The sequence below is a fragment of the Juglans regia genome, chromosome 5 (assembly GCF_001411555.2).
Source record: "Juglans regia cultivar Chandler chromosome 5, Walnut 2.0, whole genome shotgun sequence".
Lineage (NCBI taxonomy): Eukaryota > Viridiplantae > Streptophyta > Magnoliopsida > Fagales > Juglandaceae > Juglans > Juglans regia.
Genome location: NC_049905.1, coordinates 1,827,439 through 1,854,121, shown reverse-complemented (window position 1 = coordinate 1,854,121; position 26,683 = coordinate 1,827,439). Strand labels below are relative to the sequence as shown.

Here is a 26,683-nt window from a genome sequence, read left to right as displayed (position 1 = left end):
CTTTTTTAACTTTCCATAAAAAAGTATTAAACTCATCTTAACATTTAAATACATTTTAAACTCAGTTTAGATGAGTCTCACATAACTCCATCCACTACTCAACTCACTACTATTTATAAAAATTGAACTCAACTTAACATCCAAACGCAGCCTAAGAGACAGCTTTCGCTATCCCTGGCGTAGAGAGTTTCCTTCTTGGTAGCAGCTACCCAACACAATGTTCTATTTTTAATTATTTTTTTAAGAAGATGGATGGTCCTTCCAATTTTCATGATAGCTTTCATTTTATTTTCAGAAAAATAAATGTTTTAATTATAAATTGACGTAATTTGATATAAGGTAAGGAACAAATAGATGGATAAAAATGACATATGTATTCAATAGGAAAAAAACAAAGGCTCTCTTTGAGGGGAGCTCTTCCACTAATCGAACAGTAGAGAAATTTATGAAGGTTCCAGATGGTTCTTTAGGTTGTTACTACACTAGTGATATGTAAATATTAAAATATCTCTTAGCACATGCTATTACAAAGAAAATGATAAAGTAAATAGTAAAATAATTCCTGAGCCAAGCCCTCAGCCCTTTCATGTCCACGCCTTAGGCCCAACACACACCCCAGCCTTAGGCTCAACATCTTCCCAAGAAACTTTAGGTTATCAACATTCTTGTAAGATACTAAGATATGAGGTCTTATATATATATATATATATATGTCGTGTAAAAGCACACTTTTTGCATAGTTACCATTAAACACAAAACAAACGAAGGAAGAGTGACAATATTACAATCAAACCCCGAATCGATTACTTGTAGAGGAACATGATCTTGATCTTTTGAAAGGAAGAACACCCTATTTCCTCAGCAACCAGAGCATGAACCGAGCAAACTCTGCAAAGACACCCACTCCCATTAGCGCAGCCACAACATACACAGTTCCATCATTCGTAGGGGCAATGTAGAAAACTCCGATAACAAAAGTAGCAGTCATTGAAAGCATAGCAAGCCGCAAGCCTGCCCTCAGAGGAAATCCTTTGCTGAGGAGTGATATTATGCCAATAGATGCAATGAATCCTATGCCGTTAAAAACACTGAAAAAGGCAAAAACTTCAGGATCATTAGCCATGGCAGCTTCTCCAGGCGCTACATATCTCCTTCTAAAATGAGTAGTACCGAATTTATAAGTCCTTCTGCTCTCTGGTGACAAAATACCACTCGGAGGGCTAAGCATTGCTTGGTATGTTATTGTTGCTATGAGTACAGCCACAACCATCAGAGCATTTTGGCTTTCCATTGATGATTCTTCTATTTCTTTTGTCAGTTCCTTCCAGATTTTTGATAGACGAGAAGAAGGAGGAGGTATTGTTGTCCCTGATGATGGATTTGCATCAGGGTGCTGATCTTTTGCTTGATCATTTCGATGACAAGCTGTAAGAGTTTGATTTATTGTGATCATTTCCCCAGATTTCAGTGCACCAGCATGGTGAAACATTTCAACTAGATCATACAAAGAGGACTCGTCTCCACTTTGAAGCATTAATTCTAGGACATCTTTGGGTGTGAATCCACTCGAGTTCACAGAATTTACATCGACCCCAGTAGCAATGGCATCTTCTCCAATCAGCATCCCTATGGTCTATCCATAATATGCATAATGTGTCATTTGATGATCATTAAGAGTAATATCAGATACAACTTTAGAGTGTGCAAACATCGTGCACTCATTTAGAAAAAAAAAAAAAAAGAGTTTAATATTAAAAAAATAATTTTAAAAATGCTTTTTTTATGTGGATCCCAAATTAATCATCTTTTTTAAAGAGAGTACATGAGCTTACATATATATCATAAAATTAAACCCTAGTAGGATTGTGCCATGAAGCAATTTTTTTGAAAGATTGACTTTCAAATACTACATATAATTAGTTCAAATCCAATCCTTGATAAGCAAGCATGCATGCATATAGACTGCATATATTAACACTTGGGTTATCCTTTCTTTACAAGCAATCTACTACTCCCCATAAATCTTTTTTTTTTTGTACTTTTACTTTCACCATTTTTTAAAGCTATTTAGATATTTTTTAAAAATAAAAAAAATCACATATTCATTTAAAAACACTTACTTAATCACTAAATTAAAAAAAAATCGGTATTAATATTTATTTCTTTACAACCGAAATCCACTGTGAAACTAGTGTTTTCCATGATCTAATTGCGTTCAGGATTGGAAAATATTGGAAGAGAGAGTACTCCCTAATCCTCAAAATGTAATTAGGCGTATTAATATATATATATATATATATATATATATTTATATGATGATTTAAAAAAGGGAAATGCTTTGGGTCCCGAATTCGGCACTCAAAGTGTGTCCCGAATATTCTTTTTTTCTTTTTATTTTTTTTTTAACTGAATGATTAAAAAAAGATTTTTTTAATAATGTTGTGATTTTTTATTTTTTTTAAATGTTTATGATGATTAAAAAAATATATAAAAAATAAATAAATAAATAAAAAATTTATTCGAGACATAAAATGAGTCCCAAATTCGAGACCTATAGCAGTGCCCTTTAAAAAAAAAACATTGATATACGGAAATAAAACATGGCTGTTTGATCTCTTAAAATGTTGTTAAACTTTCTTTGACACCTGTCTGGCGGTAGTACTTGAAGCAGCTAGAGCTAATCTATGGAGATAATATGAAATGAAATGAGAAATATGTGAATAGTAATAAAATAATTTGTGAATAGTAATGAAATAGTTTGAGTTAAGATGTTTTATGAGATTTTGAGAAATTGAAGAGAAAAAGTTAAATAAAAATATTATAAAATTAAAAATATAGTTAGAATATAATTTTTTAATATAATTTTTGTTTTGAAACTTAAAAAAGTTGAATTATTATTTATATTTTGTTTAGAAGTTTTAGAAAGTTATAAGGATTAGATAATACTTAGATGAAATATTTGAAAATTTAAAATTAAATAATATTTATATTTAAATAATGATATTTAAATGTTGAGATATGATAGATTGAGACCATGCCATTTGTGAAACCAAACGGGGCCTAAGTAAACTGTGAGCAAGGCTTTTATGTCTCCTAAGATGAAAGCTATTTGTTAAGGATTGTTATACTCGGTGGTGCCACCTAGTGTAAATTATATATATTTTTTTAAAACTATTTTTTAATATATATATATATGTATATAAATATCAATATATTCACTTACTTAACTATTAAAAAAAATACAAAATTGAAATATATGAACAGTAAAACTGAAAAGGCAAGATAATTAAGGGACAAACTAGCATTTTTCATTTGTTAATTTGTTCATATGGAAGAGTAGATCATTGAGAGACTAGTAGATGAAGATCATTCGCAAGCAAAGGCTTGCTAAACTTACCTCATGTTGTTTCCCCAACGTTGCCAAGTGCAATACTGTGTTCCCCTTCTTGTCCGTACAGTTAATGACCTCCATCATCATGTCCAGCCTCTTCATCTCTTCAAGCAAGACCCTGACAACTTCCAACTGGTTATTCTTCACTGCAAGATGAAGCGCCGTTTCACCTTGAACCGTCACCTGTGCTAAAGACTCTTTACAAGCGAAAACCAGCACCCTCACAACATCAACTCTACCTTTGATTACCGCACAATGAAGTGGAAGCTTGCCATCTTTTCCCTTCAAAAGACAGACATCAACTCCAGCATTATTCAAAAGCTCTCTCACTATCTCAACATGCCCATTCGCGGAGGCGATGTGCATGGGGCTAAACCCTTGTTGATTTAGCTCCCAAGCAAACTCTGGCTTTCGCAGAACAATATCTTTTGTGATTGCTGTATTTCCAGCCAACGATGATATGTGTAGAGGGTTATCGATCGAGTTGAGGGCAACACGATGAAGTAAAAGCGGATCTTCTGCCAGTAGTGTGTGAAATGCAGCAACGTCGTCGTGAAAAACCACCTGAAACAATCTTGCATCCATCCTAGCTAGCTAGCTAGCTCGTACGTACGTGTGAAATGCAGAGACGTTTTACGGTAAGAGCTACTTTTGGTGTTGATTATTGAGGTGATCAGATCTTGCATTAGTACTGAAAGATTACCTGCATTTCAAGTTTCATAGGGATTTGGAATTAATAATAGGTAAGTCATCTACTCGGAATTCACTTTGCTTGAGAATATATATTATCTATTCTCTCTTACAACTTTTGGCCTCTCTTTGAATATATAGCATATTCACTGTGTGATTAATGAATCAATTCCAACATTATATTTAGGAATTTACTTCGTAACGAAATCGACTTTACACATTGCAATTTTTTTCTTTATTTTAGAATGTATATGTTTCTTTTCTTTTTTTTTTTAGATTTCTGAAGTTTTTTTTAATTTATTAATTAATTTTATTTTAGGATCCATTTGGATAGTGAGATAAGATGATATAGTTTTAGATAAATGTTGAATAAAATATTATTATTATTTTAAAATTATTATTATTTTAAAATTTGAAAATGTTGAATTTTTTATTATATTTTGTATGAAAATTTTAAAAAAATTATAATAATAAAATAAGATGAAATAAAACCGTTTCTACGTCAACTTATTTTTATAACATAAGTTCTCAAGTTATTAAACATATTTAAGTTGTTTTAACACTTGGCATGTCATTTGACATATCATATCAACATAATTACCAGTTTATTTACGAACTTTTGATAGATAGATCAATTTCATTGATATTAAAAGTTTGTAGAATAAAAAATTTGATTAAAAAGTTAAGAAAAAGCAAGCATTTCCGTTAGTTGGGCTTGACATAGTCACATAACTGGAATCTGAAACAGGCCCGTATGCTGGGAATGGTAGATGCTTAATTGGGCTTGGCCTTTTGAAAAAACTTTATCCTATATTATTTCTTATACGACAAATACAAAAATTTATCAAAATAAATTTATAAATTGATTTTCATTTATATAATCTGTTAAATTTATTTTTTAATAAAAACTTTTTACAATTAAATATATTATTATCTTGTTTATTTTTACAATACATCTCATCTTATCTCATCTCATTTAAGAGCATTGGCTTAGCCAGATACATTTTTATCTTTAAATTTAACTAATATCATCTAATTTTGCCTATATTAAATTAGTCAAATTGATTTAATCTAAAATATGAATTATAGTAATTCTTTAATTATTTTCAAACATGAAATATATGTAGCAAGTCTAAATATTTTTTTTTTAATTATATTTGAGCAGAACTATTGCCATATGAAGGGCTATTGAGCTGTTATTTTGTTATATGCTTGTGATCATGTGATTTTTTCATATGTGATTTTGTTATATTTTGAGATTATTATATTATAGATTATTGGATTGTAAAAATAAAAATGAATATGATTGTTGGAGATGATTGAAGATTATGAAAATAAAATAAAAAAATAATTACAATAACTTTGAAGATTGGGATGATCAATCTAATATCAATGTTCTAATCATTATAATTTTTTTAAATTTTTTTACAAAATAAAATAAATAATTCAAATTTTTTAAATTTTAAAAAATATATATTTTAATTAAATTTATAATATTTTTTTTCTTTTCTTTCTTTCGATGGCAGGGAGAGAGCGTAAGTAAAGATTCTCAGTAGGGGTGTAAACTCAAACCGGAAAACCGGACCGGACCGGACCGAACCGGATCGGTTTTACCTGTTTTGAACCGGTCCGGTCCGGAACCGGTTTTTAAAACGTAAAAACCGGCCGGTTCCGGTCCGGTTCCGGTTCCTGAATTTTTTGGACCGGACCGGACCGGTTGATTAAAAAAAATATAAAATAATATTTTTATATATAAGTTTTATACAAAATATTTTATATATATTAAATATTAATATATATAAGTTTTATATATAATGTATAATTATAAATTTTTATGTGAAATTTTATATATAACATATATATTCATATATGAAATAATTTCTTATTATAATTTATAAATTATTACATAAAATGTTAATACTAAATCACTAAAAGTTTATAACTAATACTAATATATAACTTATAACTATACCAATAGTCTAATATTAATACTATTATATAGTCTAATATATTAATAAAAGTATAAAACAGTTTTTTTTAAATCAATTTTTTTTTTTTTTATAAACAAATTTTTAATGACAAATTGTGAAATTTATATTTTTAAAAAACCGGAAAACCGGACCGGACCGGACCGGAAACCGGTAAAACCGGAAGTACCGGTTTAGGAGGGTAACCGGTGCGTAATCGGTTTTGAAAAATATAAAATCGGTACATACCGGTTCGGTCCTAAATTTTATCTAAAACCGGACCGGACCGGACCGGTTACACCCCTAATTCTCAGTTGTCTTGGCAGACAGCTCACCCGAAGTGAGAGCCAAACCACAACTGCCCCTAGTTAGAGTAGAGTTGGTTTGAACTTCAAACTAACAAAACTTTAACCAAATTCCAAAGCAAATCAGATTGAAGTCTGGCTTTCACTTTTGGGGTAATTCCTTCCTTTCTTTTACTGTACCAAGCCATGTGAATTGATGGACTTTAGACTCGGATTGCCCCTTGGAATACGCAAACGCAAAACCCATTCCTCCCCCACCACCAGAAATAAAAGTTGCTTTCACGTCCTCCCTCCATTCCTGCCCCTACTCCTCCTTCTCTCTCTCTCACCCCTAACACACCAATAAATACAATTCCCCCCACCACCTCTTGTCCCCCCCCTTTTCAGTCAAACTCAACACGCAATCACACCCAAAAAACCAAAAACAAAACACTACATCCAAGCACCCAAAATAAAAATAGAAATGGGAACCAATCACCACTTAAAAAAAAAAAAAAAGAGGAAATTAACAGCCGCCCACACCCACACCCACGCCCAGAAGAGGCGGTGGCTAAGATGTTTCACTGTTGAGAAGGAGATGATGGAATGTGATGAATTGATGATGATGGGTGCGTAGTGGCCCAAGTCAAGAGGAAAGAATGGAGGGAGGGAGGGAGGGAGGGAGGGAGGGGTGGGGGGGGGACCTAAATGACTTGTTGTTGGGAACGGGTGCGCAGCCTATCACCCTCCCCCCTTCAACCCCCCTCCACCTAAGCGGTGGCCTCCACTCCTCACATCTTAGATACATCTCAAAATCAGCCGCACACCAAATCATGTATCACCAAACTCCACCTTACTCCACCTCCTCCACCCCATCCTTTTCTCCCTCTTCTCTTATTTTCCCTCTTGCTTTTCTTCGCCGCCCTCCTTATCCTTCACCCCTCTCTGATTTCTCAATCTCTGCCTCCTCCACCACCGCTGTTTTCTACCCTTATTAACCGGTGCTTCCCTTTCTCCGTTAGACCGAGAAAAGTGCCTCCTTTTTACCTATTCCTCCGCCATGGCTTCCTCATCCTCACCACCACCCACGTCTGACATCACCACTCCTCCGGGCCCACCCACCGCCATGCCTCTCCCGCTCTCTCTACCTGCTCCACCCGATCCGCAACTCGATTCCCAACCCCCCACCACCACCACCACCACCGCTTCCCGACGCCTCCCTCCTCCCTGCTGGTCTCATGACGAGACGATGGCTTTGATTGACTCGTACCGTGACAAGTGGTACTCGCTCCGCCGCGGTAACCTTAAGGCCACCCACTGGCAGGAGGTCGCCGATGCCGTGGCCCAACGGTGCCCAGCGGCCTCCCCTCCCAAGACCGCAGTCCAGTGCCGCCACAAGATGGAGAAGCTACGCAAGCGCTACCGCACTGAGCTCCAGCGCGCCCGCTCCATGCCCGTCTCTCGCTTCACCTCCTCCTGGGTCCATTTCAAGCGTATGGATGCCATGGAGAAGGGCCCCTCCTCCAAGAAACGCGCCAACTTGTCCGATAGCGATAACGACAACGACGACATAGACGCCGACGATGATGAAGATCAAGATTTGTATGAAGAATTCAAGAATGGAGGAGGTCCCAATATGAGGCACATGAGTAAATTGTACAGAAACAATGGGACTGGTGGTGATAACGGCGATGGTGGTAGTGGAGGAAGTGGGTTCCGGATTAGAATCCCGACCGGGGTCAGTATAGCGCAGGCCGGATCGAAATATTTCGGCAAGGCTGAGCACAAGTATAACTCCAACCCTAATTCGACCCCGTACCCTAACCCTAGTTCAAATTCTGGTGGTATTTTCGGCGCTAGGGTTTTGAGGGAATGTAATTCGGCGAAGTCGGCAGGCTCGGGTAAGAGGGAGAGGGACCCGTTGACAGAGATTGTGTCGGCGATACAGGTACTGGGGGATGGGTTTGTGAGGATGGAGCAGATGAAGATGGAGATGGCGAGGGAAATCGAGGCAATGAGGATGGAGATGGAGATGAAGCGGACCGAGATGATCTTGGAGTCGCAGCAGCGGATTGTGGAGGCGTTTGCGAAGGCCGTCTCGGAGAAGAAGAAGAAGCCAAAGAGAATGCCCTCTCCAGAGTCTTAGATTGACCCTGGTAATTGGAATTTGTGGGTTTCTTGGCCTTGCTATTCCCACTCCCCCCAACAAAACAGCAAAAAGAAGGGTGTTTGCCCGTGAACTTTTTGTGCAACTGAGATTTGGTGAGTGGGTTTGACATTGGACATTGATGGAGCTTGCTCTAGAGGCCAAGTGACTGAGCTTATGTGAGTTTGCTAGTTTAGTTGTCTCTGTCTAATCTGGGTTTTGTCGCTTTTCTAAGAGAGAGTAGAACGACGTGGGATTTAACTAGTTGTAGCTTGATTTTCACTGGAAAAAGGTAGCTTTAATATTCTGTAATTGCACTTGACGACTCTTTGAGTTTTTGATTCAAAGCTTAGTGACAATAGTTTTTCTGATGAATAGTGTATCTTTACCAATGTCATCTGCATATCTAACTTCACTACCAATGTGCTTTTCTTCTCTGGGGTATTTGGTTATGTTGGTGGTAGTATTAGTATGTTTTGTTTCAGTTGATCACACTTGGGAGATTAGATAGCAATTCATAAAGTATCAATGCCGAATGTCATCTGTCTAAGTGCTCTGCTCGAAGAAGAAAGATTGTGAAGTGGGTAGAGATTATCCCAAACTCGCGCCGACACACACATTTATGTGATTCCAGAACATTTTGACAGTAGTTTTCTGGGATTTCAATTGCTGTTGTAAGGATTCCATGTCTGAATGTGTGTTAGGAATGTAATTAAGTTCTTGCTTATCTTAATACAGCTGGACATAATCAAGTTCTTTTTGCTTTCAGAAATGGTTTTTGCCCCCTGAAAAAAAAGGGTTCTCTTGGGCGATGGAGGCCAGATGGTTTCTTACCTTGTGTTGATTGTAAATACCATGTTTCCCACCAAATGTCTCCTTGACTAGTTTCAATTCCAGCCACGTGATTCTGCAGTTGATTTCTACAGACACCAGGACCTGGATTTGAACATTGAGGGCCCATTTGGATAGTAAGATGAGTTCAGATTGTTTGTGAATAGTAGTGAGATTATTAATTAAAATTGGATTAGATGAGATGAAATGAGATGTGATAAAAATCTCACATCTTTATCCAAACGGGTCCAATGCTTATGTTGTACATCTTGTTGGACCTCAGAGATCTTACATATCATTGCCAGAAATCATATGGTCCTATTCACAGTGAGGGAAGTGAATCTATAGTGTTGTGGTGGCTCAGTTGTCACAACCGAACCGGTAGCTTGATTGGGATTATGGCGTTTGGTAATGTCTGTCAAGAGTTGGGCACACTCTGCTTTGGCGATCAAACCTTTCAATCTTTATATATTTGCTGCGTGATGTCTGCAGAAAAGGAAAAGTGTGATCCCACAAAAGTTCAGCATCTTTGATTCTTTATTCTTTAGTGATGTTACTCAAACCCTTTATGGGTAATCCAAAAAGAAAAAAAGAAAAAAAAAAAGGTAATTTAGAAACGAAGGAAAGTGCGTGATTCCGTGAGATATAAATGAGGTTCCAATTAGCATTCGAATGCGATGTTTTATATATTTATTGAAAAAGTGGGTTTGAGAAAAATAATAAGATCCGAGGGGAATTGAACCCGACGTGAATCGAACACGCAACCTTCTGATCTGGAGTCAGACGCGCTACCATTGCGCCACGGATCCCTTGAAAGTTTAAAGTGCTTTAGATTTTATTTAACTATGTGTCTTTAATCAGCTAGTACCTTCAGAATTGCTCGATTTGTGTTCTTGGGACTCTCACCCAGGAAAATATTCCTTGATAATTATTTGTAATGCGTAAATAAATTTTATATTCCACTGAGATTATTGTCTGCCGATGCTACAAACTTTAGAAGTTAAAAATAGGTTTCGGGTTCAATTATTCTTCATTGTGTAAGTTATTATAGTTGCTTATTATTTTATGTTTTACGTTGTTAATAGGGCTATAAAAATAAATCGGAAAACCGGTTTGATTCGGTTTGGGACCGGTTCTTTTATTTTAAAAACTAGTCATAATCGGTCTGGTCTCGATTTTATATTTTTTAGGACCAGACTAGTTAGCTATTTATATATTTATAATTAATTTTTAATATTATTTATAATATCTTTTATATTATTTATAATTATTATAAATTATAATTATATATGAAATAATGCTATATTATAATTTATAATATAAAATTTTAATATTAAATATGAACATTTATTTGATCATATGTTTTAAATATAAAATATATATTAATTACATTTTATGGCTTAATAAATTCTCAAATATTCATTTTAAAAAATATAAGAGTATTACTAATCTACATTAGTATATTAATTACTATATTATCACTGACATATAGTAATAGTACTATACCAATAGTATTACTATATACTAATAATATTAGTGAATTACTAATATTTATATATATTAATATATATATATATATAAGTATAAGAGAATAGAGATTTAATATGTATTAAAAATCGAAAAAGGGGACCAAACCGGACCGGAACTAGTAAAACTGTAAGTACTGATTTAGTAGGGTAACCGGTGCAATCAGTTCTTGAAAATGCAAAACCGGTATATACGAGTTTAGTCCCAAAATTTGTTTAAAACCAGACCAAATTGAACCGATTACACCCCTAATTGTTAAATTGATGAAGTTTAGGTCCTGTTTGTCAAACATTTCCGTAAGGTTCATAACACGGTTACAGATCACAAGCTCCATTAGGGTCCAAAATGACTCCTTTTTATTTCTATGTAAAAATTTAATGGCTAATAATAGTTAAAAATCTACTGTAGAACTACAGAGAAGTTTCCCTTTAATCACAGCCTTGAAATCTGGGAATTTCAGTGTCCATGACTTGATTCTTCCCAACCATAGTGAACAAATGTCTATGACCCACTTGAATCTCCATCCATGTCTGCTTCAAATTTGAGTTTCAAGACTTGTCTTGATTCTTTGAAAACGAAAGGCAACAGGTTTCTCCAAGACAGAGACATTAATGTTACTCCAAACCTCAGGTTTGGTAGGAAGACGTACAATTTTCTCCACCATTTCCATATCTTCGGGAAGAACAGAACCGAACACAGTATATGCTTTTCTCCACTCATTGTGGTTGGCTAGGCTGATAAAAAATTCGGGACCAGAACCAACCCATCCAACTGATCCTCTTCTTATGGAGGGGCATGCTTCCCTTGGAATATCCTCAAATATGGTCCCATAGGCTTCAAGTGTACCTTGAACTACAGCAAAGGGAGGGCCAAAAGGAGCCTAGATAGCTCACATAAGAAGCTCTTTTAGTATGAAAATGAAACATACTAGAAGAAAATACAATTTTAATAGAAATGATAAATCTGCTGAAATTAGTGCTCTTTTTAAAGCAATTATCTTTCACAATCATTCTACAAAGAACAAGATAGTTCACACAAGAATCCATTGCGGTCAAAGGTTTGGAGCCTCAAACATATATTCCATAAAGGAATTATATTTGTCAAGGCTAGATTATTACTCATTTCATACAATAAAACTCAGGCTTAACAATTCACAGAATAACAAAGCTGGGTTTGTGTGAGAAAATTCAGCATCTAGGAGGTTCAAAAGTTTAAAGCCATTAGATAGCACTGAAATAAATGAACATAGAAAGAGCAGGGCGGGTTTTTTAGTTACTTTATGAAGAACATCTAGCTTTTAACTCAATTACTACATTTAAATTCTAATAAGAAAATAGATTTTATGATAGGTACGTCTGACGCGTCTACTAGAGTACTGCCCCTTTATATATGAACCATACTTAAGATGAAGGGGTTTTAGTTTCATTAAAACCTTCACTTTGACGAAAGACGGTCCCAATTTCTCTCATGATGACTGTCAGTTCCAGGGCAATCAACAGTCATGTAAGTACATTAGATCTGGGGTAGCACAACCCCTTGCGTGCAACTGTGTGGGTGGGTGAGAGAGAGGACCAAAATAGACAAAATATCTGTTATAGTTCTCTCCATCAAAATTTCTTAGTCTGTGCTAACATAATCTCATTCAAAATTATTTCATATTTAAGATAAAATTGGAAGTGGGAAAACAGATGTTGAACTATTATCAGTTGGCAAGCACCATAAAGCAGCCTGTGATGATTGGCATATCAAATGTAAAATCTTACATTTTCTATGTGATTTCCTTGTGAATCCCAAGATCTTCCTCGGCTTTCCGCACGATAAAATTTGCAACCCACACAATGGTTCAATGCTAACAGCTCAAGTATATAAGAAACAGAATGTGGGGCACAATCAGGGAATAGCTGCAGAAATCAAGATCAATATAAACTTGAAAAGTTGGAGGAAGTAGTATTTGTTTAACATTGAAGAAACAGATCAAAGTACTTCCAACACAGAAAGTTTAGCTCCTGTTTGTCATCAAGGTGGCAACATAAAGGAAAAAAAACTCTAGATTGCACAGAAATTGGGAGCCAAACATTTACAAGGTTGCACCCTCTTTATTTTCCCAGTCTTTTAGGCAAATGGAGGGTGCTCAAATAATATAAATATTGAAGTCGTCAGAGCAGCTGCCCGCAATAAAAGAGCACAGTAAAGAAACATAGCAAGGAGAAGAGGGAAAAAATACGCTATTGTGGACATTATCTGGTAGCATTAACAATGATAACAAAATCTGCTTAAAATTGTTGTGATCAGATCAATGTTGACCCAAACAAAAAATATCGTGTCATATAATCTGAAGTTTAAAATAATATTAAAACCATACTACACAGCGTTGATCACCATGATTCGACATTAAAAATTAAGAGGCACATTGTGTTGAAGCAATAGAGTACAATTAAGAAACAGAAACTCATTCAATGAACTTGCATGTATAATTAACATTGGCTATATAATAACACTACCCATGTGGAGGACCGTACAAAAATACCCAGGAACCTTAACTAGAATAGATGGCACTTACTTTTATGTGAATAATCCCATATCCAGTTTTCAAGCCAACAATATCCTACGAGGAAAAATGAAAGAGAAATTATATATGAGGAAAGAAAAATGATTGAGGGTTCACTACACCGGCTAATATGAACATTAATAAAAAGTTAAAGACTTTTTTTTTTTATAGGTAAAAAAAAGTTACAGACTTGTTCAAACACCATAAAATTGAAGAATTAGTTGTGGATAGAGCAATCTAATATTTTTACAGGTGAAATAATGACATTGCTTGTCAAGTCATGTAAAAGGATAACTAATTGATGATATGAAAATAGAGAAGTGTGTATGCAACAACTATTAATCTTCTTGCTAAAATTATGAAAAATAAGATAATTCCTAGATTTCTTGAATTCATAATCAGAGATGAAGAGCTCCTCGATATGGTCAATTATCAGGCATCTAAGTTTTCCTAAGTAGTTAATGATGGGTTCTCAGCTACAAACTGTGGCTCAATACAAGGCCAGAGTAAATTTCAAAATAAACAAAACTGAGCGTCTTGTTTTGATATAAGAAACCAAGGATGGCTTTGATAAAAAGCTTTATAAACAAAAATTATCTTTGAAACAATCATCATCATGTTGAAATCGGGGATGTTTCTGCCTGTTTGATGGAGCCAAAAAATATAATCTCAAAAAAAAAAAAAAAGTGAAAGTCAATACCTGCTCTATTACTCCTGAAGAATATAGTAACTAATTTTTTTTTCCTTTCATTTCTTTCTGATAACCTCTAAATGCTGAATTACCATTTTTTTTCCTTTCCCTGATAAGAATCAATCAATTTTTTTTAAAAATATATGTTCATCAACCAGTAACTGTACATGAAATGAGCCCAGATCCATGTCATCAAAAGTAATCTGCGAGGACTATATGTATCAAGTTATGTTGATCTGCAATAATGTAAAATCTCAGACACCGTAATAACAATTTAAATGATGTTCACAAAATAACGTACATTTCCTTTTCCAAAGATAAGCCCAGAAGTCCACATGACTTGATCCCCTGAGTCTCGCCGATTTGGATCCAATGTATCTTTCTGTTTCTTCAACCAGCACTAAGAGCAAGAACGTGAAGACAAAGATCTGAGAATCAGGCTTGTTGAAGTCTCTTGATGCATGTATATAACCAGATATGTCTATTATATTCATAAGAGCTATAATTATAATTTCTAACTTTATTCATTACAACGCCTCAAAGTCCAGCACAAAACTATGCCCCTCTCATGCATGTTACCAATGCTAAGGGTCAGGTCGATCAGACTTCAAGCCAACTGATCAATTACACGACTAAAATTCTTTTATCTAGTTTCTACATATGTTTTTTCCATCCAATTTCTAGAATTTGCAACTGTCTTGAATATCAATGCTGGGCTCCACGAATCATCATCATGAGCCGGGGATGACTCTTTTCCTGTTCCAGCCTGTTGTGCGATTTTTGGCATTAACAAGGTCCATTTTCAAAAATCCTCTCTGTGAGTATATTGAGTTCAGGAAGGAGAAGCTGAAAACAATTTTTCAAGACATTGACAACAGCCAGGCACATTGCATGTTGGCAATCAGATTCTGCCTGGGTATCAACACTAAAATGGGAGTGGTATGAAATGTTTTACAGAAATCAGATGTCTTGTCAGGCAGAGTTAAGAATAAGCAGAGCGAAAACTATGTATTTGGAAATGTGGTAGTGCCATTAGGAATAGATTTCCTGACACTCTAAATTTACTTTTTCATTGCCTTGGTTTAAACATCCACTAGGAAGAAAAAATGGTGACAAACTGGGCTCACATTATGGTATTGCATGTAGGTCAATCATGAAACAAGCTATCATCTGAAAAGATTTCCCAGTATTCAGGACGTTGCCTCTTCTTATAAATAATTCATATATAACAATTTATCAAGATATTGTGCAACATCACATGAAGATTGCCCAATGCAACATGAACCAACCCAGATCAAGTATCAGATTTCATCAAACCGAATATAAAATTGAACGTCAAAGAGAAACAATACCTCACCAAATCTAGGACCACAAGCCTCCTTATTCCCACAAAACACCCAGGAATCGCACAAACAAGGTCCATCCTCACCCCTACACATACGTTTACAGGCCATGCAACACTCCTCCGAAGAATTGAACTTGAACTCGGAGCCCCATTTGACAGCGTCACCCCAAAGTTCCAAATGCTCGATACCTCTGCAACACTCTGCCTCTCCTCCCTCTTGACCTTCGTTTTCAAACACCTCTGAAGAAGAAGAAGAAGAAATAGTGGAAACGGTATTTGGCTTGTTAAAGACCAGGGACAGACAAACATAGACCATGCAACAGGAGATTGTCCCCATCAAGAAAAGAAGCAGAAGTGCACAACGGCCGAGTTCTGAATCAGTTTGTCTGCGACCCATTGGAGTTTGTGGACGTAGATGTCAAACCCAGAAATGGTTTCTCTTATAATTCCTTCTCTCTCGATTGTGGATTCTGGGATTTTGATGAGATGGAATAAAGAACTTCGTCAGATACTGTGCGGAGCTGTCATAATGACGCAATGAGAAGATACGTCCAACTCACATATTATTCCTTCCATTCCACTATAGTCCCAATTAGCAAGTTCTTAATTAAATGCTTTGTATTTTTGGTTTTTTGTTTTGGTCGTGCATTTTGCTTTTTATTTTTCTAGGCTTTGCTTCGTTTTCGATGTTGATTGTCTGTCCGTAACCTCCCTCCCTCTAAGCTGTCCATAACTTTTATGTTCTATTTTACTTTATTATTTAATTGTTTATTTAAAAGTATATATAGAAGGGAAATATATACAAAAAATTCATAAATGACATTATTTATTGATCCACTCTACTCTTCTAACTCTTTAATATCCTCTCGTTAAATAAATATATAAATAAATAATAGTAATCCTAGATACAATAGTAGAATACATAAACACTGTACAATCATTTTAAAAAAAAGTGAAGTACACTATTAAAAATTTAGTTTTTTTTAAAGTAAATTTTATATTTACTCACTTTTTTCAAAAGAATTACATATAGCTTACGTACTCCACGATTGCAAATATTCTCACTAAATAAACAACTTTGCCTGTATATTAGTTGTCATCTAGACCAGATCAGATTCCCCAATAATTCATTTCCTAGGCCGAAGAGTTATAGGGATATTTCATAGTATGAAATCTGTGTTCATGTTCTCATTAGGATAATCTAGTACTCTCCTTTCTTTAATGGAAAAGTCTAAATGCAAGCATTGTGGCAACCCTTGCGCACGAAATGTGACCTGGCAAAACAAAAACATTGCATTTTGCGTTTTGGTGTGGGACTAATCTTTGAGTTTCACGCCTTCTCTCCCCTTCCCCCATAACCGAACCTTCCATTCTCTTCTTATCCAATTGACTGAAACACGTCTTGTAGCATTCTGTTCTCTTCTCTCCCATTCCAACACGCTTCTTGCAAACTCCTACAGACATTGCCACTTAAACCCTAATTATCTTTGGATTAAAACCTAGAAATTTACAGACCCAAAAAACAGAAAGCATGATCTGAAACCCATAAACTGGGAAATATCTATTTTGTATTTGACTTTCACACTTTTATTATTATTATTATGATTTTTTTCTCTTTTTGGATTTTTTAATGGTTTATGCGGGTTAGTTCAATTCATTTACATGAAATGAATTGAAATAAGTTGTATCGTGTTGACCAATTTATAATTAATTATTAAATGTATCAAAACGGATGATACAGTATGACTCATTATTTAAATAGATCATGTTAGAATTTGAATGTCTAACTTGTTTAGTTTAACGGGTCGAGTTCAAGTTGAACTATATAGTTGAATATCCATGACTTCACACAACACTAACACTATTTGCAAAAACGAATTACCACCCCAAACTGCATCGTTTACGAAGAGCAACTTCAATTTGTAATTCATTTAAGGATGCAAGATAATTAACAGCTATCTATATATAATTCAATGCAATTCTTCCTTATACAAGAAGAACAAAGGACGTGAGCAGAGGAGGAATGGTGGGGTTTGGTGTTGATGGGATTTCGGAAACAAGAGTTGCATTGTTGATCAGATTATTACAACCCGAAATCCAAAACCACGAACAAGAAGAGTGAAAATAAGATAGCAAATCTGAGAAGGTTAGGAATCTTTTCACGAACATGTGGTCGGCATATTGGAAAGGAGCATTGGGCCAGAGAGTCAATTTAGAGGGCATTATTTCTTCAGCTATGGTGGCGGGTGATAGAGGAAGGGATGAGACGGTAGGTTATTTTTATGAATGACTTTCTGAAATTATTTTTTGATTCTTTAGTTTTATTTTTTGGATGACTTTCTGGAATTATTCCTCATAGACGTGAGGTTGCTGCTACTGTGCTAGTGGAAAGAGAGTAGTTGAACGCTTGGGGGAGGAACGAGAAAGCATATGGCTTTCGTCTTCTTCTTTTTGTGTTTTTTTAATAAAACAATGCGCCTAGTCAGTTGGGGTACGCAAAATCGTCTGAATATAGCAGAACAGTTCTTTAATTAAGATAATTTGTAATAAATCAGCAAGTACAAAAATAAGCATCACCGCAAATGGAAAAAGATCACATCAAATTCAACTTGAAGGCCTTAAAGTGAAAAAGATAGAAGCATACATTTATGACTGTTTATGTGAGTTTTTTGAATAAACACACCTTAAATAAATTAAACGATCAAAGGCCACATTTTGGGTCAGTTCATTAAGAAAGAGGCTTGACGACTTAAAAAAAAATGGAGGAAATCACATCCAAGGACACAAACCAGCTTTATCTGTTCTGCAAAAGCTACCAAAAATGAAGTTTTTTTCATTTCTCCATACCTGATTTTTACAGTGTAAAATAAGGCCTGCAAATTTCTAGAGGCAATATATCTCGGAGCATCTCCTATAGCATCGTTAGCAATAAATAAATATTCATAGAGAGAGAGAAAGAGAGAGAGAGAGAGGAAAACAATTTCAAGCAATCCAAATATCACTTCATTTTACATAGTGTTCATAAAAAAAAAAAATTTACATAGCCAAATTGGGAACAAAGACTAGCACCTAAAAGGTTAAAAGAGTTCCTAGGCTAAAGTCTTTTGCTGCCAAACAAAAACCAGTGAGCAGAGCAAAACTGTAAACGAGATAGATAGATATATATCAGTTCTGTCAAAACAATATGAATTCTTAGAATTCCTGTTCAAAAACTGACATTTATTACCAAGTTCGAGGGACCCAGAGAACCCATCTGGATTTTTCTAAAAACAGGCACAAAACCCAAAACCTTGCTCTATTTCTTCTTCTTTCTTCTTCCTAGGTGGCCTGTGGGTGTATCCATTTGTACAAGTCCCTTGCATTACACCCCTCGGCGCCTTTAGTAATTAAGAATGATAATAATAAAATGGGTATATAACCCAAAGAGTGATAAACAGCAAGAGAATACTCGCTTTGTCCAAAGTCTCACAATGTAAACAGCAGCCTTCCCATCGAGAAGGAATAGCTAATGAAGATAACTCCTAAACGAACAATCACACCAAAACTTGAGACTCAATTACTGCTGAGAGTGATCAAGAAGACATTTACCCTACCCATAGAAAAGGTGAAACATAAAGGAAAAATTATTAATAGAATTTAACCCTTGATCGGACAATCCTCATCGAAGTGCGTAGTAATCAAATCCCCAAGTTTTCTCCATCAGTGTAGCATTACTAGTCTATTATGATCCAGATATCATACTGCCAATTCAGGATTGTTAAAATTCTGGAATGATGGGAATCACAATAAATCAAGTTCTCCATCCTTAACTTCTCCATTAATTATAAACTCAAAAAATTCAAGTTTCCAATGAATCCCTCACTCAGCTAAGTATTATCATTAAGACATACCAATCAGGAAAAAAGACAAGTCCATTAACAAGAGCAGGTCAGTTGATATTTCTGAAACAAAAAAATTTACACTCCATTAATTAGCATCCATTTAAGCTTGTCTTCTACATTTCATTGGTTATAGTCTACCCAATCAGTCGGGAACTAGCACTCCCAGTCCATATCATTCCCAGTCCATACAGTTCCCGGTCCACAAAAACCGGCCAAAACAAACTGACCCATAAGTATGTAGCAATCATGTCAATTTTTGACATAGCACCAAAGCTTATAAGCCAACCATAGAAAATCAAGGCCAACAATTCTATGACCTCATTCCCATACTTCATGGCTATTCCAAACAAGCTCAATAATTATACTACCTTCAAGAAGTAGCTGGTTAACTCACTTTCATATTCAATTAAGTTTGTATCGGTTGAAAAGAGCAAGTGATCCAAAATAACCAAAATGTCTAGTAGGAGCCAAAACTTCTCCAACGAATTCAAGCACGATGATTTCCAAAAATTCCTTAACCAAATACAGAAATCTCAATCTCATCATATTTCTGTCCAGAAGAACAGATGATGCAGCATATCTCCACATTTGTCCATCAAATGCGGTCTACACAGAAAATAAAATGTGATTCATACATATAGCAGCTAAGCACTTCTTGTACTCCTTTCTGAATAATTTAAGGTTTCCTTACAGCATAAAATTCCAACTTAGAAACTAGCACGCCAGTAGATTTCTAAGATGGCTTGAACCAACAGAGTCTCTTTGTTCTGTAAAAGATTGTCACAACATGCGGGCTCTTAGGCTTGTCAACAATCACTCCACTGTAAGCATCACAATGCATAAGCTTCATTTAGTTCACATCCTAGAGCAGCATCTTTTTCATGACAGATCTGTTCCATAGACAAATTCACTAGTGACCACACTGCTCGAAGTTTTAGCAGCTCACCTCTTGGAATATCAAAAGATGCCATGCTTCCGGGAAAAAGTCGGTTTCCAATAAAACGGTACTTGGGCACATAAACTATCTAATTCCTCATGTGCTTTTCCAAAGGAAATAACAACAGTATAAAAGCTTACCTCAATAATATGAGCCAGAACCACCAGTTCCCCCCATGTAACTGCTGCTGCCACCCACACCACGACCAGAGTACATTGATGAGTAAGAGCTACCGCCAACCTATGATACAGACCAGAAATATAATAAATACACAGAATGGAAAAAGACTTAATTGTCAACACTGCCATTCAGTTGGAGAAGGTTAGAAGCATACATCACTTCCACGGGACACATAATCACCACCATAACTCGATGAGTAAGCTCCACCAATGTCACTACCACTGAAAGAGCCTGGGAAAACATACAAAATTGGAGAATAGGATCACTACAACGAATGCACAACAATTACAAAAGTGAATGCTAAATCAGGTTACTACCAACTTAACACACCTCCTCCATAACTCGAGCCTTGACGATTGCTATAAAGCCCATGTGAATCCTGACTAGAAGCAGAAGTTCTGCCACTGCCATATCCTAGATTAGACCTTCCAAGCCTACAAACATAACACAGTAAAGTGGGTTAACACGGCAACACATCAGTCAGAAAAAGGGGACAAGAAGAAAGAATCATTTTCAATTCAAAGAACAACAGTGTACCTATCACCATAAGCATCTCCATATTGAGAAGCACTGGCCCCATATTCATAGTCTAAGCGAGCCCTAGATTGGCGGACTCCTGAATCAGCATAACGTGGTGGCACATCATCCTAGAATTTTAAATTCATGTATCAAATACAAGTAAAAAATTGTTCAAATATGAAAGAAGTAATAAAACTTAATATGATATTAAAATTTAGCATTGTAACAAGACTATATAATCAAAAATACTAACCAGTGCAGCATATGGACGCTTTGACCCAGAAATGGAGTCATAATCACGGGCACGTCCCTCATGGTAACTTGGAGGAGGAGCAGCTCTTTCAAACCTTTGGCCATAGCCATCATCCACATAAGCTCTCCTTGCTGCTGGGCGTGATGTAGTTCTAGGAAGATCAGAGTAACCCGGACCACGCACAGTGTAGTCATCTCTATATGATTGCTGTCTCTCTGGGATGGCCCTAGGACCATAATATGCAGCAGCTCTGCTCCTTGGAGGAGGAAGCTCATCACGCCGACTATATTCCCTCCTCAAGCTACTTTTCGGGTATGAAGGAACTGTCCAGAAAGCGCAAATCAATATATTTATTCATACATGCAAAAGGGGGGGCCTGCAGCCCTGAGATTCAAGAAATTAACCATACCAGGTGCTCTCCTGTCATAGGGCCTAACTGGAGGAGCCAAGGGCCTGCCTCTTGTTGGCATGGACAGAACATGGCGTCTATCTCTCAAACCACCAGGTCTTTTCATGCTGGCTGGTGGGACACGACTTCCAAATCTTCTCACTCCATGTACAGGCAGAGTATGCAGTGATGGACGAATCCATGAACTCCTCGCAACTCGTCCAGCCCCACGACTAGATCGGAAATCTCCACGACCAACATGCTTTCCTCTGCCTCTCTGAAGCGGTCTTGACAATCTGGCCCTAACTTTAGCCTGAAATGTGATCATAACTATCATACAAGCCATGCACAACTGATGCCAGCAGGCATATTATTGAGAAATACTGAAAATATCAAAGCTTTTAAGAACTAATACTAACCTTGCCGTCTCCTTCACCCAACTCCTGATTGTTAATGCTTTTAGCACATGTCACTGCAGCATCATGAGTGGTAAATGTGACAAAACCAAAGTCCCTTCGCTTGGCAGATGGCATATTCCTGGCGAGCTCAATCTTTTCGATCTCTCCGTGTTTCCTAAGAACCTCTCGAACACGTTCCTCATCCCATGAAGCAGGCAGACCATCCACAAATACAGTTTTAACCTGTATCTTAAATTAGGTTATCAAAAGTTCCAAATATATTTGCTAAGCACATTCAATTAAAGGGTATAACAACATCACGCAATTCCTATACCTATTAAACTGTTTTGAACTCTCAATGAATCTCTACCCAAACGAAAAAAAAAAAAAAAAAAGCAGAATACCAAAGGCTATAATCTTTTTTGACAGGTAATCAAAGATTTTATTAAAAATCTCAAAAGGCATTGCCAAAGTACACATACCGAGTCTAGATTTAACAAATACTAGAAAACCCAGAAAAGGTCCTCAAAATGCAAGTTTAGAGAACTTCACACAACTTTGTCCAAAAGATAATGTACTTACTAAAAAATAGATTCTGTGATGATAGAATAGATTGAAGCCAATATCCAAAATCCATTCCAAGAGACAATTATAAGTTCCAATTACCCAAGCCACAATGTTACTAGCATCCCTAAAAGCTTAACCCGGCATCCATGAGTAACAACAAAATCTTAAATACAGCCAATCTGCAGGAGCTGCAATCACCCTAATAGAATGCAGAAAGTTAGACCCAAATGATTACCTGTGCCATAATTTCATCACCCGGGTCAATGAAGGAATCTGCAAAAGAAACCTTTGCAGGCCTATCAACTCCAAACACCACATCTCTCTTCTGAAGATGCTTAAAGGCGTCCATCGCATCTGAATGAGATGAAAATTCCAAAAAAGCAAACCCCCGATTCATTCCCTCATTGTTGCTATCTTCAACCAATGTCAAATCCTCAACATTCTCGACCCCATAATGTTTCAACTTCTCTTTCAACTGTAACCAAAATTTATAACCAAACAATCAGGCATGTAGCAACTCTTCTTTTTTTTTCAAAAGAAAGCGTTTAGCAACTCCTGCTAAAGAATATACTTACGGCTTCTTTTGTCCATGTCTTGCATATGTTACCCACGAAAAGGGTGTCGCTGTCTTGACTTGGACTAACACCACACTGTTTCCCATTAATCTGGAATTGCAATCATTAACATAAATACAATTTACAAGGAGAAGACATAAGTTCCTATTTCAAACTACAAGAAGATTAAAAAAATTTACCATCGGGTGTTTGAGCTCAGTAACAGCTCGTTTTGCTTGCTCCACAGTTGCAAAACGCAAGAATGCAAAACCCTTATTCTTCTTAGTCTGAGGATTCATCATCAGCCTGACTTCAGTAACCTCACCAATTGCACCAAAAACTTTCCTAAGATCCTCCTCAGTTGCATCCTTGTCCAAGCCACCAACAAACACTTCAAACTCTTTACGTTTGCGCCTCTCTTTCACAACTTCATGGTGCTCCTCTTCATCTGCATCAACCAGTGTAGCATGCTCTTGCTCCTCGCCAGCATGCTCACCATCCTCTTCGCCTGTAAGTTCTTCATGAACATCTTCCTCCTCAATCATATCACCCTCTCCTTCTCCTTCTCCTTCTTCTTCTTCTTCTTCACCAACATCCTCCTCATGTTCTTCTTCCCCATCATCTCCCACCTCCTGAACATCCTCTTGTTCTATTCCCTTCTCATCATAATCAACCCCACCATATTCTTCGGGTTCATATTCAGGGTCATTATCCTCCAGTTCCAACCTTTCATCTTTCTCATAATCATCTACAGACTCCTTCACCTCCTCTTCTACTGTCATGAAATAAGGGTATCCAACCCAGTCAAATAGGCAAGAAAAATAAGTGCAAGGAAACTCATAAAGCAAAAATAACATAACCCACAAAGATTGCTCATCCTACATGGTATTTATACGATTATAGCCATCCAACTGTTATCCTAGGCCCCAACTTATCCAAAAAAAAACTGTTATCCTAGGCCCCCACAAGAACAAGAATCTCAAGAACAAGGAAAATAATAGCACATGATCTCTTCGTAGTCACTAATTGCTGATCAAACACGCTACATGAGTAAATGGACCATCAGGATTAAAAAAAAAAAAAAATCAGCTCCTTACCATGAAAATGGATAAAACACCACAAGCTCCAACTGAACCATTCTCATTGAGAGCCTTTCTGCTCTGTCATTCTCTCTTTCGTAAATTAACCAAGTTTTACCTTATTGTTAAAAGCTTCAAAAGGGCTATAGACAAACGAGAAATTTACACCAAATAAATACGAGATGCAACAAATTGCCCACCCTCCCAATTCATCTATTCACAAATACTATCACAACTAAATCGAGTCCAAAAAACTAAAAAAAAAAACATACGTAAAATCCAGACATAAAGTTACAGAAATTTCTCTTACCAAGACAATTTTTAAATAAAAAAACTATACGCAAACAGGGAAAACGAGTATAGAATCTGGAGCAATTTTTTTTTCTATGACCCCATAGAGAAACGCAAAATCTGTGAACAAGTCCAGCAAGTCCACCGGACACACGAAAGGAATGCATAATAATTGTAATACAAATTTCCATATCCAATTCGATGGCCCAAAAGAAACTTACTTTTCATGGGACCCGACCCGTTCGCATCCGGTTTCGCCTCCTGTTCGAGATCCAGCACAACTGGCTTTTCCACGATCTTGACTTCCTCCACGACCGGAGTCGAAACATCCTCGACCTTCACTGGATCTTCTACCGGGGCCTCCGGCAGCTGAGTCTGGGCCTTCGAAGTCCCTCTACTAGCTCTCGGCGTTCTCTTCTGCCCCGCCGATGCCGCGCCCCTCTTCGCCACCCGTGGAGGCATTGTTTCACAGTTAAGACGAATATAAATGATACTTTTGAAACCCTAATAGAGCTGGGTGAGAACTCAAGGAAAGCCAAATATTGAACAGATTACGAATAGAAATAGACAAAAGACACAGCTGATCCCTAAATTGAAAGTCGGAATGGAACCCTACGAGAGAGACATGCGACCCTAACCAATGGGAAAGCCTGGAAAAGTACGGACCGTTTGGACTGAAAAATCTCTCGGACCATCTAATTTCGTTATTATAATTTCTTTAAATTTTTATATAAAATATAATAAATAATTCAATATTTTTAAATTTTAATTCAATTTTTTAAAATTTTAAAATAATAATAATATTTTTTTTTATTCTTTTTAATCTAAAATCATCTCATCTCACTATCCAAATCAACAATATAAACGTTTATTCATAATAGAGCACTCTCATTGGATTATCTCAAATTAAAATACATTTTTTACAAATATAAGATGAATTTAACTTTTAACTATTCTATTTACATAAGTCTTCATATTAGAATAGTCATTTTTTCATTATATGATAATAAAATAATATAAGATGAATTTGACTTTGACTATTCATATCAAATCTCCACATTAAATTATTCATTTATTCATTATATAGTAACGAGTAATTAATAATTTTAAAAATATTTTAATTTTCTTAATTATGAATTGATTATATTTTATCATATTTTACTATTCATAATATTATATATTAATTAGTAATCATATTCTAATTATATTTTTTCAATTGTCATTTAAAAGGAAGATAAATAATTGATATAAAAGGGAGAGAGAAATAATTAATATAAAATGTATTTGATGAATGAATAGTTTCTTTCAAATTTAGAAATAATTTTAGAAGTGATTATAGTTAAATTCTAATTATTTAGAATTTTGATATTCCAATGTGATCATATTTTATGGTTTAATAGCCAAATCTTCAATAAATTTAACTTTTAACTAATCCAATGAGAGTACTCTTTGAGCGGCTATTCGAAATCTTCACTTGTCTACTATTTGAAATAGTAATGCTATGTTTTATAAACGTAATTTCCTCTCACCTTATAAACGTGATACTCTCCAAAAAAAAAAAACGATATTTGTAATGGAGTTATGCTACATAAAAATCTATGATTTTACTTTTTTATTCTTATATTTTATACTTCAATTCAATATAAAATATGAGAGTAAAAAAGTAAAACCATATATTTTTAAATGGTGTGCAGGGTGTGAAGCTTATTTCTAAAATTTTTCTTTGTAATGAGCTTGCAAGTATTGTGCAATTTTTTTTAAAAATAAATTAATATAAAATTTACATAAAAAAATTAAATTTTTAATAATAAATACCATTCTTTTTCAAAATAATTATACGATACTTATACCTTCTACGACTGTATGTAACATTAATTTCTATATTATTCTCGTAATTTCCTCCCACTTTTTATAAACGTGATACTTCCCATCGAAAAAATGTATTAAATGAGAGGTATTTTTAAAAATTAACTTACAAAATTAATATTATTTTACATAAATATCATCATTTTAAATGGATGGTGCTAGCGGGCCCCAGCGGTAAACCCTGTCATACCGCTAGTTATAAATTTGTTCTTTTTTTTTTAATTTTTTTAAAGTATTTTTTTTAACATTCTTAATCATTAAGAACAAAATAAATAAATAAAAAAATGCATGAGCAATAAGATTGACTAGTAAATTTGAAGAACTCCATTAGTATTTTTCTTTTAAAATAT

General features: G+C 35.5%; 4 protein-coding genes and 1 non-coding gene across 9 annotated transcripts; 1 reads left to right on the top strand and 4 right to left on the bottom strand.

Moving 5' to 3' along the window:
• Positions 1-850: 850 nt before the first annotated feature.
• LOC108987499 (ankyrin repeat-containing protein BDA1-like) lies at positions 851-3,976 on the bottom strand. The gene is made up of 2 exons (XM_018960427.1): positions 3,398-3,976; positions 851-1,633 (listed from the first exon to the last, which is right to left on the bottom strand). Exons 1-2 carry the CDS (start codon positions 3,974-3,976, stop codon positions 851-853), a joined length of 1,362 nt encoding a protein of 453 aa, XP_018815972.1.
• A 3,040-nt stretch (positions 3,977-7,016) lies between these two features.
• On the top strand, positions 7,017-8,875 carry LOC108989991 (trihelix transcription factor ASIL2). The gene has a single exon (XM_018963795.2). The coding sequence runs from the start codon at positions 7,393-7,395 to the stop codon at positions 8,476-8,478; it is 1,086 nt and encodes a 361-aa protein (XP_018819340.1). The 5' UTR covers positions 7,017-7,392; the 3' UTR covers positions 8,479-8,875.
• A 1,171-nt stretch (positions 8,876-10,046) lies between these two features.
• TRNAW-CCA lies at positions 10,047-10,118 on the bottom strand. The gene has a single exon. It is a non-coding gene; the product is annotated as a tRNA-Trp (tRNA).
• A 949-nt stretch (positions 10,119-11,067) lies between these two features.
• On the bottom strand, positions 11,068-16,025 carry LOC108989980. 2 transcript variants are annotated; one of them, XM_035690341.1, is made up of 5 exons: positions 15,428-16,025; positions 14,377-14,475; positions 13,397-13,441; positions 12,600-12,737; positions 11,068-11,716 (listed from the first exon to the last, which is right to left on the bottom strand). In XM_035690341.1, the coding sequence occupies exons 1-5, from the start codon at positions 15,815-15,817 to the stop codon at positions 11,372-11,374; spliced, it is 1,017 nt and encodes a 338-aa protein (XP_035546234.1). In that variant the 5' UTR covers positions 15,818-16,025; the 3' UTR covers positions 11,068-11,371. The 2 variants fall into 2 exon arrangements, with proteins under 2 accessions (XP_035546234.1, XP_035546235.1); XM_035690342.1 differs by having other exon boundaries at positions 11,080-11,716; positions 12,600-12,692; positions 15,428-15,966.
• Positions 16,026-19,746: 3,721 nt separating this feature from the next.
• Positions 19,747-25,138, bottom strand: LOC108989969 (heterogeneous nuclear ribonucleoprotein Q). 4 transcript variants are annotated; one of them, XM_018963759.2, is made up of 12 exons: positions 24,689-25,138; positions 23,298-23,872; positions 23,119-23,208; positions 22,779-23,018; positions 21,998-22,219; positions 21,600-21,891; positions 21,191-21,513; positions 20,956-21,065; positions 20,749-20,852; positions 20,573-20,649; positions 20,379-20,478; positions 19,747-20,191 (listed from the first exon to the last, which is right to left on the bottom strand). In XM_018963759.2, exons 1-11 carry the CDS (start codon positions 24,927-24,929, stop codon positions 20,380-20,382), a joined length of 2,373 nt encoding a protein of 790 aa, XP_018819304.1. In that variant the 5' UTR covers positions 24,930-25,138; the 3' UTR covers positions 19,747-20,191; position 20,379. The 4 variants fall into 4 exon arrangements, with proteins under 4 accessions (XP_018819304.1, XP_018819308.1, XP_035546003.1 ...); XM_018963763.2 differs by having other exon boundaries at positions 23,298-23,869; XM_035690110.1 differs by having other exon boundaries at positions 19,747-20,122; positions 24,689-25,128.
• Positions 25,139-26,683: the final 1,545 nt, after the last annotated feature.

Bases quoted from the DNA above. Each gene is read 5' to 3' on its own strand.
- LOC108987499 (XM_018960427.1), bottom strand. From the start codon at position 3,976: ATGGATGCAAGATTGTTTCAGGTGGTTTTTCACGACGACGTTGCTGCA. The intron at 1,634-3,397 runs GTAAGTTTAGCA...TATTATGGATAG, and splicing joins CGTTGGGGAAACAACATGAG to ACCATAGGGATGCTGATTGG.
- LOC108989991 (XM_018963795.2), top strand. From the start codon at position 7,393: ATGGCTTCCTCATCCTCACCACCACCCACGTCTGACATCACCACTCCT.
- LOC108989980 (XM_035690341.1), bottom strand. From the start codon at position 15,817: ATGGGTCGCAGACAAACTGATTCAGAACTCGGCCGTTGTGCACTTCTG. The intron at 13,442-14,376 runs GTACGTTATTTT...TTTTCCTCGTAG, and splicing joins TTATCTTTGGAAAAGGAAAT to GATATTGTTGGCTTGAAAAC. The intron at 12,738-13,396 runs GTAAGTGCCATC...TGATTTCTGCAG, and splicing joins ATGGGATTATTCACATAAAA to CTATTCCCTGATTGTGCCCC.
- LOC108989969 (XM_018963759.2), bottom strand. From the start codon at position 24,929: ATGCCTCCACGGGTGGCGAAGAGGGGCGCGGCATCGGCGGGGCAGAAG. The intron at 20,853-20,955 runs GTACACTGTTGT...TTATGTTTGTAG, and splicing joins GGAGATGCTTATGGTGATAG to GCTTGGAAGGTCTAATCTAG. The intron at 20,479-20,572 runs GTATGCTTCTAA...TCTGTATCATAG, and splicing joins ATGTGTCCCGTGGAAGTGAT to GTTGGCGGTAGCTCTTACTC.